Source organism: Limulus polyphemus, unplaced genomic scaffold, assembly GCF_000517525.1.
Source record: "Limulus polyphemus unplaced genomic scaffold, Limulus_polyphemus-2.1.2 Scaffold574, whole genome shotgun sequence".
NCBI classification, from domain to species: domain Eukaryota; kingdom Metazoa; phylum Arthropoda; class Merostomata; order Xiphosura; family Limulidae; genus Limulus; species Limulus polyphemus.
Window position 1 is genome coordinate 20,434 of NW_013666184.1, and position 12,911 is coordinate 33,344.

At 28.0% G+C, this 12,911-nt stretch overlaps 1 protein-coding gene across 1 annotated transcript in view; it reads left to right on the forward strand.

The window, feature by feature from the left end:
• The window catches only part of LOC106459199 (protein O-mannosyl-transferase 2-like), a 72,648-nt gene that overhangs the window by 19,794 nt on the left and 39,943 nt on the right, over positions 1-12,911 (forward strand). The window contains exons 5-8 of the mRNA XM_022385633.1: positions 1,974-2,082; positions 8,269-8,377; positions 10,554-10,619; positions 11,671-11,764. Coding sequence (XP_022241341.1) covers positions 1,974-2,082; positions 8,269-8,377; positions 10,554-10,619; positions 11,671-11,764 — 378 coding nt within the window. The remainder of the gene's footprint in view (positions 1-1,973; positions 2,083-8,268; positions 8,378-10,553; positions 10,620-11,670; positions 11,765-12,911) is intronic.

Genomic DNA, 12,911 nt, shown 5'->3' on the forward strand with positions numbered 1-12,911 from the left:
ATATATATATATATATATATATATATATATATATGTATGTGTGTGTGTGTGTGTGTGTGTGTGTGTGTGTGTATATATATATATATATATCTTATACATTGGCAAATGATAAAGACATGATTTGTCTCACTATTACTCATAGTATATTACTGTATTAAATTATAAAATGGTGTAATTCAATCACTGCAGGAACATATTTCATTGTTTGATGACAGGAATTCTTTAAATATTTCTGTAAGTTTAAATGTTTAGCAAATGTTTTTCTCACAAAGCAAGAAGAGATCTTTCTAACATTTTGTTTTGTATGATTATAAGTCCATTTTTTTCATTTTACACTGATGTATGTAATTTTTCTTCTTGTGAACTAACAAAAAAAGTTCCAATGCAAGAAGTTGGAATTTTTCCAAATTTACATAGTACATTATGATTCCACCACAAGATGTTTTTAGAATAAATATTAGGAGCACAATGATACTAAAAATATCTTTATTTACAAACCTTTTGGAATTGTTTCAAATTTCATCATCAGTGTTAAAACCTCAAAGTTATTTCTTAACATTCTAACTACAAAACAAATATCTATTAAGCAAGAAGTTTATGATACAACCAAAAGTTTAGAAGAAACACAGATTTAAAAAATAATAATATAATGGAATGTATGATAAAATATGTAGCAAATGTTTATGTGTTAATAATATTGTTAAGAGAAAACTTTATAAAAAAAAAAGGCTTAAATATAAGTACAAACACTGTCATCTTTCAAATAAAAACACTGAAGATCTTTATTAGATTAATGACAACAGGGATGAGTTGGTGCTATTATTGAATATTGGGTGATAATTGAAGATGGAAAGGCTTTCTTTAATGAAGAGTTCTTAATATTGAACTTGAATTATTAAAAAAATAAACTCCCACTCTTTTCATTGACAGTTTTTATTTTATTTTAACATGTTGCCTAATGATCACCTTAGCTATTTCAAATCTCTCCAGGCCTTGTTCCTCAATGAATCTTTTTGTATCTTTGAAGATGAACAGTAATTAACAATCAACCCAATTGTTAAACTAAAGGACACCTACTCAGATTTATAGTTATTACATAGTGATCAGACTTGTTTTAAAGTGGTGAAAATTGACTTTTACTAGTTTCAAAGTGAATATTCATCAGAGTACATCACAGTGGCATAGAGAACAATTTCTTTGTTTTTCATTCCCATTGCAAAGTCACAGACATCAACATACATACATTTATACACATTGAACAGATTCAAAACTAACAGAGTATCACTGCAGTATCAAGACAAGGCATAATTGTTACAGGGGTTATTGGTACCATGACTAATTTTGTCACTAATAATTTAAGTGTTGTTAGAAGAAGGAAAACTTTAATGTTGCAAAAGTTCTTCTACTGGCTATTCTGTTAAAAAATTAATATCATAATCATACCTTTTTATTACATTACTTGCATGCTGAAAGGGACTTTAAAAATAAAATATATTCTATACAGAACTATGAAGTATATATTTGAGCTACCAGTAAACTTTATTTAGTTTTGAAGGCTATCTCGGGTCTCTCTCTTTTTTTTTTTTACTGTAGATCAAGAATTTTAACATGTAAAACTGGTATTTTTTATTGTGGAAATATATTGTTTTTATGTTGATCACTTGTTAATTTGCTCTAATAAATGATTTTCAAATGATTTTTATAATTTTAAATAAATATGAAAGAGAATTTTGTGAAAATTATTTAAATTTTTTAAAGACCAAGTATGTGAAATTGACCATCGATATACATTTTTCTTGTCACTTTGTATTGTCTGATGTTACTTAAATGTGCTCTGATTATTGAAATGTTTTGTAGATGTAACAGTTTTTTCTTTTCAATGTGCATATAGTTTTGTTTGGGTCTGATTTGTTACAAACTTCTGTGACTGTGTGATTGAGTAATTACACCATTTTCATTTATTTCTGTTTCAGTTTTGTGTTACTTTAGGTGCTCTTATTGTTCCGTTTTCTTTTCTCATTGTTTGGGAAATGACACATTCCGTGGCTGCTGCCTTATTAAGTGCTAGTTTTATCATGTTTGGTAAGTTGCTTTGTAATTAGTCACTATTATGGAGTGAAATTTGTAATATTATATGTTTGTAATGCAGTTTTTAGAAAATTGGGAAATAGTAACATATGATTAAAATTTTTTTATTGGGTACTTATAAATTACTTAAATGTTAACAACAGTTACCCAGATCTAAATACTCAACTTTTATCAAGAGGACAACTTAATATTTGAGAAAACATTATGTTTAGAAAAAAGGTCATTTTCTGGGTTTAATGTCCCTCAATGTATCTTAATCCTGTATTAATAAGTGCAGTCAAATGTTCTTAATGACAACCTTTTATTTTACAACTACATACTAGCAGTGATCATTTAAGAACATTTGGAAAAAAAATTTAATTACCTGTACCAGTTTCCTCTTAACCCTATCTCTATGTGTATCCTTTACTGCTCATGACACAAGGGTTTAGTGTCTTACATTAAAAATTTTATGAAACTACTTTTTGTTTATGTTATACCAAATAGTATAGCATAATATCTTAGCTAATAATCCATATTTTAATAGTATATAAGTTATATTTTATTAATTCTTTAAGGCAATATTTTAAAAAGTTCTGAATTTACCCTGGTGTGACACACATGAGACATTTTTTCTAGGTATATTCTCTTCTCTATTTTATCCACCACCCGTCCAGTAACTACGAAATTAAACATAAATTACTCATTATAAAATTGTCATTGCTCAGACAAACCATAATTTTTATAGCCTTGAATTTTGTTTGGATACAGAGCTACCAAATGGAAAATCAGACCCCTCCTGTTACACCCACCTGTCACATCCTCTCTTTCAGGATTTGTTAATAGTTTTCTCTTACATTTAACTATATATTACCTGTGACCAATAGAAAGCCAAGGTTTTCATCTATCAAATGACATATTGTATAACATTGTTTTCGGAACAGATAAGCAGTTTCACTTGTAGTACTGGTTTGGTTCACACGGGAATGGTAAAGACTGGTTTGGATGAATTTTTAACGAGTCTTATTGCATAGTTAGAAAGCCAGAACAATTCTGTCTACTTTTTGCATGTTATTAGTCTATGTTCTTTGGTGCATTATTTAATTAAATAAGAATCAATTAATGCATTACTACCATTAGTATAAAAGAAAAAGTAGGGTTAAGTGTCATCGACAATCGACAGCAAGAAAAAAGAAGGTGGGTAAGTACTTTATTTCTTGTTTTTCATGTTTATTCTTTATTTATTATTATAAAAGTAACTAAAATGTAAAAATATGGAATGTTTTTGGTTAGCTAAGATTAGATTAGGTAAAATATATAATAATAATATAATAAAAATGTTTCATGAATCATGCACACAAACCGCTCATAGTAACTCATGGTTAGTGTAATTCAATAGTGTAATGTGAGCTGCATGTTCCCCGAGTGAGTTACAACTCATAATGGTACAAACAGTAGATAGACATGGTTCAAAGGGCAATAAAACAATAAAATCTATTTATAAATACATGTATACTGTTACAAGCTTAAAGCTACTTAGGATAAACAAATGTAGTTTCATGAAAGAAAAAAAAAGGGTAATTTAGATTAATTTAAATTTTTTTAGTGGTTATGAGGTCGGTCAAATTAACCGATCCCATATAGAGAGAGGGTAGAGAAAATAACAGATAAAGTTTTACTGAAAAGAAACGTTTGAAATGTATTGGGGGGGGGGCAGGAACTACACAAAAGAAATTTCAGATTTTCAAGATGAAGAAAAGTATTTTTAATCTTAACATGAAAATTACTATGCACACAGACTATTCAAAACAAATACTCAATATATTTATGAACAAATCTTTATTTTAGTTTATTAAAAGTACTTCACTAAAAATATGATTTTTTTGTGTGTGAAAGACTTATGATGTTAACTCAAAGACTGCCAAATTACTTGAAAATATATACACACACTATATTGAAAGTTAAAAATATTAAATCTATAAAGACTTTATACGAGTACAAAGAAGTCACATGGTTGATCAAATTGACTGAGTCCATTTTGAGAGAGTTAACATGACCAACTGCCATTAAGCTTGTTCTCCATTAGCAACCTGCCCTGGCTTAAAGAGGATTGAAAAAAAAAGTACAAATATAAACGAGCCAAAATCCATTGGAATATGAAAACTGATCGTAGTTGTTTTGGTATATGATTTTATCACTGGTTAACTTGTGAACTAGTAGTTTAAACATTATACATTTTTTAAACCAGCAGTTACACTCTCATCAAGAATTGATAAATACATTCTAAAAATAAAAATCACCTCTTGGCTTTCCCTTTCGGTGATGTTGTACATTTAAACTTGTTTATTAATCTGCTAATGAGTTTACAGTTAACTTTGAACCTTTCTCTAAGATGTAGGAGCATAGCCAATATTGTGTATACAAAAGAGAAAGAGTGTGTTAATATTTACAAAGAATTGTTAGATGATTGAAGTGCTTATAGTTTGAAATAAATAGAAGTGTTCTTGGCATATATATCATAAGACATGTTGAGGCTCACTTATTTTAAATAAACAAGTTGAATGTGTGATTTCAACACTGATGTGTAATAGCACTCCAAGTATTGTATAATGCACAGTAATGTTTTCAACCTTCACGTTGAAAATAAGCTTGGAGTCTTACTGTTTAGTTTGAAGCAATTCAGACATAACTCATATGTATGATTATCTTTTTTTCACTAACTAGAATCAAATAAATTGCATTGTCATTTTGTCTCTGCTTAGCTTCATTTTCATGTGCCTGTAAATCCAAGAGTTAATACAGTAAAAACTACACATATGTCTTCCCTAAATGTCCCAAATCTCTAATTCATCATCTAGTAATTACCTGTCACTAGTACTGATTTGTTTATTAAGTTAATTTAAATACTAAGGATTGAAGAAAATTGGAAAATATAAAAAGTGAAACCAATATTTGATATACATAAATAGGTTGGAGAAGTTATGTTTATGTGATGATATTTGTTGCAAATGAAAAGGATTTGCCATATCCTTTCTCGTCTGATTCCCACTGTTTTTTTATTGTTGTGTTTTAATGGTAGAAATGCTTAATTTAAAGGTATTTGTGTTTAGGGTTTTTTTCCATTCTGTTTTTGGTGTTTTGTCCAACATCAATTATATCTCCAGTGGAGTTATGCTGTTTATCTATACAAAAACAGAATATGTTGTTAAAGGTTCAGTAGTCATATATTATAGTGAACTTTTAGCAAGGAAAGATATTTTTTTCCTTTAACTTAACATCAGTGTTGGAAAATATGTGATAAAAAGTCAGGATAATTTGACATAATGAACTTGTGAGATCCACAAAAATATATACAGTCATTTAGGAGTTAGGGTAAATATATATCAATAATATATATATATATATATATATATATCGTCACATAATACCCAGTGTGTTATGTATCAAAAGAAGCTGGGGCTAATTTTACAATATGATAAAAGAAAATACTGTTTAGCATTGTTGATTGATATTCAACTAGTTCACACAACATATTAGAACTGATTTTGCAAGGGACTTTTAGTTAAATACTTTTCAAAGTTGACCATAGTTGTTAAGATATGCTAATTCCACTCTACTGCACTTATTTTTCTCAAATTTTGATAATTCTGGTTGCTAAAGTTATGTGATTAGATTATGTTTTTGCAAGGGACTTTTAGTTAAATACTTTTCAAAGTTGACCATAGTTGTTAAGATATGCTAATTCCACTCTACTGCACTTATTTTTCTCAAATTTTGATAATTCTGGTTGCTAAAGTTATGTGATTAGATTATGTTTTTTGGACTTGTTCTTGCCGAAATTTGTTTATCTGTTTGATTAAGAAGATGAAGTGTTGTAGATATATATGACAAAGCATGTAACCTTTCCTCAGATAAATAGTAGTCGTTTCTTTTTTCTTAATCCCAAAAGTAGCATAAACTTATTTCATAACTCATGATTTTCTATGATTTTTATGTTATTGAGAATTTACATTGTATTTTAGATAAAACTGGTTTGAACCATTGGTCACATAAATATAATTAAGTAGAAATGGATTTTATATTCAAATGTTTTTGTCTTTTATCCATCACTTCAAACTCTCAAACAAAACTTTTTGCTATCTAACAGTGATACTTTATTTATTATAGTTATTATATTTAACTAGTGTATCTAGATATCAGAGGAAGAATTAATAGTAAATAATCTAGTTTGTGTTAATATAATTTATTATAATTAAATATAGTAAGAAACAAAATTTGATTTAAAAATCATTATTAGATCCTTTTTTGATTAATACACAATACAGGAAGTAAACATTAGCTTTATGTTTAGTATACATTACAAATTAATTTTTGTCTTCCATGTGTGATGGGGAATGTGCAATATAACAACTATTTAGTGCATTAATAAACAAAATTGTTCATAAAAATAAAAAAAGAGGCATAAATATATTGTTATAAATTAAAAGTTTGACTTTTATCTATTCTCCAAAAAAGAGAATTCTGAAATGTAAGCATCATCTTTAAGTGCTGAAACATAAAAGCTTGATGTTTTTCCTGTGAATCATCTATTATGATGATTAGTCTGAATGAGCAGGAACTTATTGAGGATACATTTTAGTACTTGCTGAGGGCTAAAAGAAATGAAAGGGAAAAATGCTTAAAGTTAGACAAGGTGTGTTGAGTTTCCTAAGTGTCGTGAATTTAAGGAAATGCCTTTCTTAAATCTTTACCATGGAAGTGCTTAGTTGTAAAAACAGCTAGGAAGAGGAAAGTGTTCAATGAAACATAGAAGAAGAACATCATATGATCAGGTACAATGATATAAAATGTTCCACATTAAATTGATACATTTTTATTAGTTATATACAAATAAAGAAAAGGATAGAGTCCCTCAATCTATTTGTAGAATACTTCTTTTATATTTAGGATTTTTAAAGATATTACTTAGAGAATGATGAGTTCTTCTAGAGAAATGTATTGTGTCATAAATTGAGCTTAGATACTTAATGAATGAAAATAAACTTCAATTTAGGCACCGATAGAAATAAATACATTAGGCTGACAGCATTTATGCATACTTTCAATAAATTCACAAATAGAAATTTAGGTGTAGATGCCACAAAATTTAATTGCTGGAATTCTATATTGTAAATGGCACCTCTGTAAAATATTCTAATTGTACACATATTTACTTTAGTACATAAATGAACCTTGTGTCTTCTTTTTCTTCTTCTGAAAATGGTGGATCATGTTGTCCATCAAAACATGTAAACCAATTTTTTTTAACAGCATACAAAAAAAGATATTGTGCACATGGAAGTGTTAGTGTCATGAATATTTTTCGTAGACAGAAGAAATTCAATTTTGTGCAAGGCATGGAGTGCTACATACCACTAAGAAAGTTGATTGTTTTTACATAGGATGAATAAATATATACTATTTTATAGTTTAAGATAGCTTCTGAAGTATTCCTTTAAATTACTAGTATATCTCTTGTAATTTCTGTCACTTTGATACCAGTTTCAAAGTTTTTAAAATATATAATTATATTGATATGTCTGATATCAATAAAATTTTGTATTTTTTGTCTGAATAACATATAACCTGCTTATAAAGAGCTTTACGTTTGTTTGGTTAAAATTGCTCTACGTAATTACAAAACCTTGTATTTCATTGAAATTTGAATTTTTCATAGATATGCCAAAATCATTTTTAAATGATAATTTTAATGTTCTGTACATTCTTTTGAAAAGAACTTCAAAGCATAATTATATTTTACTGTTTGCCGCCATTAAGTCATTAATATTCTGTGTCCATAATATGTATAAATTACTGCTTTATTGAGAAAGTAACTTTCAAGTATACAATCTCCCCATTTCAAATATCTGTTGGCAGTTTTATATCCTATGGATTAAGTGATATGTTTTCATAGTTATTTGTTAGGGTAATAAGGATGAAGCAAATTTTATGATGCTGTTATAGTCTTTTACATATTATACAGGCTTATAATTAAACTAACCAAAGTGTATGCTTGAAGTAGTTCACAAGAAATTTGATGGTCTAAAGGTTAGTTTTTTTTTGTTATTTAATTAATGTTTCATTCTGGATTTATTGGACTTCAATAATATTAATTGCAATGCATTTGTTAAGTTTCTAAAATGTATTCAATATATTTTTCAGATGTTGGTGTTCTGACTCTTTCTCAGTACATTTTGTTAGATCCTATATTAAAATTCTTTATTATTGGGTCAGTTTTGGGTATGGTCAGGTTCTCCACAAAGAAAAACAGGTTAGTATTAAATAGTTTGTTTCTCTGTGTTTTATTCTTTAAGGGCTTTTATATTTTAATCAGATTTATAATCAGGAAATTTGATTCATATATAGCTCCTAAATGCAACAAAAGAAAACTCAAATGATTTGAAACAGCTAGTGAAAGTTTTTGGAAAATTAGTCATTATACAAAAAGTTATAGATTCAGAGTTATCCATGTGCATTAATGAAATATGTAGAATAAGAAAATTGACCTTATTTTAATACTAAACATGATGTAGGGTACACACACACACACACACACACACACATTCACTGAACTCACTGGCAAAATTAGTGGACAGTTTTTCTTCATTGGTAAAAAGTCTGAAAAAGTATACTTGACTTATTTTTTTTTACACATCAAAAAACTTTTTGTCTTGTAATCATAAGTTACAAAGAGCTGTTATATTGATTAGTTATGTGATTTAAAAGCATTACTTTTGACGATTTGCAGTTTTTTTCCTTACTTTACTCGCATGCTCCATTTAACTTTATCATTTTTTGATGTACATCTTTTATGATGAAATGTTGCAGTTTTCTCTAACTTAAAAGATCTTATCGTTTTAGTGGTTATTTACCTTGACAGTTAAATAGGTTAATTTCCACCACATGCAAAGGAATAACCTACCTGTCCCATAGAAGTTAATTCAATGAAAAATATATATACCTATGTAAATAAGTTCACACATATCATACAAGTTACCATGAGAACTTTATTAGTGTGATAGAAATATTCATACCAGTTTGATTATTCAAGAATTAACTTAGCATACTGGTACCTGATCTCTGCAACAGGTGCAGTGACATGTAATGACGTTGAAGCTAAGGTAAAAAGGGAACACTTTATTGGCTGGAAAAGAGCTAAAGATAAAAAGCTGATCATCTTTGCATTTTTGTATATCAAGTTAAAAGAAACTGGTAACAGTATTAAGTCTTTTTGCATGACTGTGTCAAAGTGAGCACATCATGACATTTAAGCGTGTCTCTTCCTGACTTTTAAGATTGTTTGCTAATCAACTTGATGTAGCCGATGAACATGTTTATAACTAATAAAAAGAGCAGAGTCTTTTTATGTAAATTTTACAAATCTGCATTGAGTTTTATTGCTGTTGTTTTTCACTCAATGAGAATTGCATGATTTTTGTTGATCAGATTTAGTGCTCTGAAGAGTAACATAATTTTTTTCCCTATTTATAGGCTACTTAGAAAGCTGGATAAATTCTAGTAGTTTTGGAAATTCTCTTTTAGTGCCTTTTATATGTATTTTTTCTGTTTTAAAATGCATATATGAAAGCCACATGAATCTGTTTTAGACACCCTGATTTGTGAGACTCAATGATACTTAGGGTAGGATGTCAAGTGATTTTACTTGTGTGCAAACTGCTCAAATACTGAGTTAGTACTAAAAGTCCTTGTTTTTATGCATACTTTGTTTTTTAAATTTCTCAGCTTAGTCTAACAAAACTTCAGTAAAAATAAAGTATTTAAAATTACACAAGCTCAAGACCTGATGTGAAATATGACATTAGATTATATGCTGTTTATGTTAAGTTTATGGGAAACAGCTGGTGAGCTCTCACTTTAAGCTATTGCTTTTTTTATACAAGGATTACTATTCCATTAGTAAAAGGTGCAACAATAAAACCATTAAATTAAAATAAAATGTATTTGAAAAAAGGTTAACAGTTAAGATAAGTAACTACGAACTTCCTGATCAGTAAGATAGATGTTTTTTGAGGAGGGGCACAGAATTTATATTTTGCATAGGGTGCCATCAATCATCAGTATGATCCTGTATGGAATGTATACTATGGGAGAGTAAGATATGCATGTACAGTATTTATGTACAACACCAGTATAAAATAAACAAATTTATTTACTTTTAACTTAAATTTCTTTAGTTATTTTAAGCTGTTTTCTTGAACTGGAGATATGTTGTATAAGTAACCTTTACTTATTTGAATGGATTGCATGAAACATAATTCAAGTAATTAACTTAAAGAGCTTGACTTATATTATTATATCTTTTTGAACTTCTGATTTATATTTAATATGCTTTATAAGGATGCTTTATAAATATATATATTTGTTAATTTTAGGTAAAATTTCAGATGTATGCATCAGTTGTAATTACATTAAATTTTTATTTTCAGACCATTTTCGTTTTCTTGGTGGTTTTGGTTAGCATGGACTGGTGTCTTTTTGGCATGTTCTATAAGGTTTGTTTTTCTGTAAAGCATTATTTTGAAATGATTAGATTAAAAAGTTAGTCCAGTTTTAAAATTGGTTGGCCAAACTAAAACTTGTGTTATCTACAAAGATAATCATCATCATCATTACAGAACAGAACAATTTCTTCTGACATTCTCTCAATTGAATAATTTGTTTATTAAGGATTCAGTGTACTATGTATAATGGTGTATGTTCATTTGTATGCATTAGTATTACTCTGTTTTATGACCAGTAAAAAATGTCAGAATAAATTAAAATCTAAGCCAGGAATGAATATGATAACTTAATATTTCTATAAATGTTGGATTTGTGGGAGTTTATCAAAGGATAAGTTAATGTGTGAAATAAATATAAGAAGGAACTGAAACCAAAACTCAACTCATCGTGTAATGAGGGTAATCAAGATAATTTTAACTGAAATAAAAAGATGAACTAAAAAGCAAGTAAAGCAGCAGACTTTTTTATTTATAGGAAAATTAGTATAGCTGTTGTATGTTCTTGAACTTCAAAGTGTTTGAAATTATTAAATGCCTTTTACAGAAGAGAAAAAAGAAAATATTTTGTTGATTTGAAGACGTTGGTTTTTTATACTTTCAGATTAAGTGCCAACTGTGCATATAGTGTAGGAGTAAAGTTAAAAACTTGAAAAGAAATTAAATGTAGAAAGCTTACTTTATTGTATCAGTTAATGTATTATCAGTGATATTTAATTAGGAGTTTGTAAATGTGTTAATTTCATAAAGTACTGTTCTCATTAGCTGAGCGTTCTAAAAGCTATTTTTTGTAGCTAAGTGTTACAGTATCTAAGACATGTCTGTTATGAATAAACATATTTTTAATTTTATATGAACTATCAGATTTTTGTATTTTGTCTATTATTTTAAAGGAATACTGTAATACTACTGATATGAGTTCAGCCAAGCATGCTGACATCCTTGTCAGGCAATTCCAAAACAAAGTTGTATTTCATGGTTAAGGCTAACTTTCTTAAAAGGGGACAGGTTTAAATAACCTTTAATATTTTTCTTGTTTTACTAGTGTGAAGTTTGTGGGACTGTTTGTGATCCTGCTGGTAGGAATTCATACTGTGGTTGACTTGTGGGAGCTTCTTGGTAACTTGGATCTTTCCATGGTATTTTTGTAAATATTTTCAGTAGAAATTTTCTCAGTCATCTTGGTTTCTTTTGTTTAGTTGATATTTATTGTAGCATAAAACTGGTTTTATAAAAATTATACTAGTTCCAAATTTATTGTAAAATGTTAGTGAATGTTTCAATATATGAAATGCAGAAATAAAAACAATTGTAATGCTTGGAGATGGCTTGAATGGGTAATGAAGAAAAACTTTAACATAAGTTTAACATAACAGCAAATATACAGTGTTTCGACAAGGTTCTGTCATTATCAGATTGTACAATTGCTGTTATATTAAACTTGTATTAAACTTATTCTTCATTACCCATTCAAGCCGTCTCCAAGCATTATTAGTCTCAAAGTGGATTCCTCGTCATCGAACTGAAATTTAAAAACAATTGTATTTTATAACGAAATATTCAAATTTTCCCAGAGTTTTCATTGGAGTTGTATATTAGTAGTAGTTTTTGTTCTTAATTTCAGGTAGAAAATTAAACTTCTCTGTCAATTTTTTATTATTTTGTATAGGCAAGAATTACTTTTGTGAAGTACATTTTTTAATGCCAGATCCATAAACACAAGAATTGTTTGGGAAAAAGTATTTATTGCTTAATTTGTTGGTGAATTGTATACTTATATATCTTTCTTTTTACTTAGTTTAGGCAGCTGTTAGATCAATCCTGTGATAAGGTGATTTTTATTATGGGCATAAAAAAAGAATATAAGAACTTAAACTGTAACTGGTTTTACTAAAATTATTTAAATTTCATTAAAATATTACAAGAGTTAAACTCAGTTTACACTAAACATGTCTTAGTAAAGCAGTTGGTAAGCTAAAATACCACAGGTTGAAAGTTTAATAAAAAAATGACACAACAGTGTTAGTATTTTTACTTGTACCTGTTAAAGGTACTTTTACTTTATTGTTCTACTAAATTTATTATATTTACATACAAAAGTTAGTGAGAAACTTGATTCTTATTTTGTGAGTTAATTTAATGAAAATGTGTTAATTTATCACATTATACTACTGCTACAAAAAAAAAGTCACATGCAGAAGCAAAACTCAAATGGTTTATCCACCAATGTTCTCATGAGGAATAAATAGATTAATTTCCTCCACACCTTGCACATTTGTAAAGAAA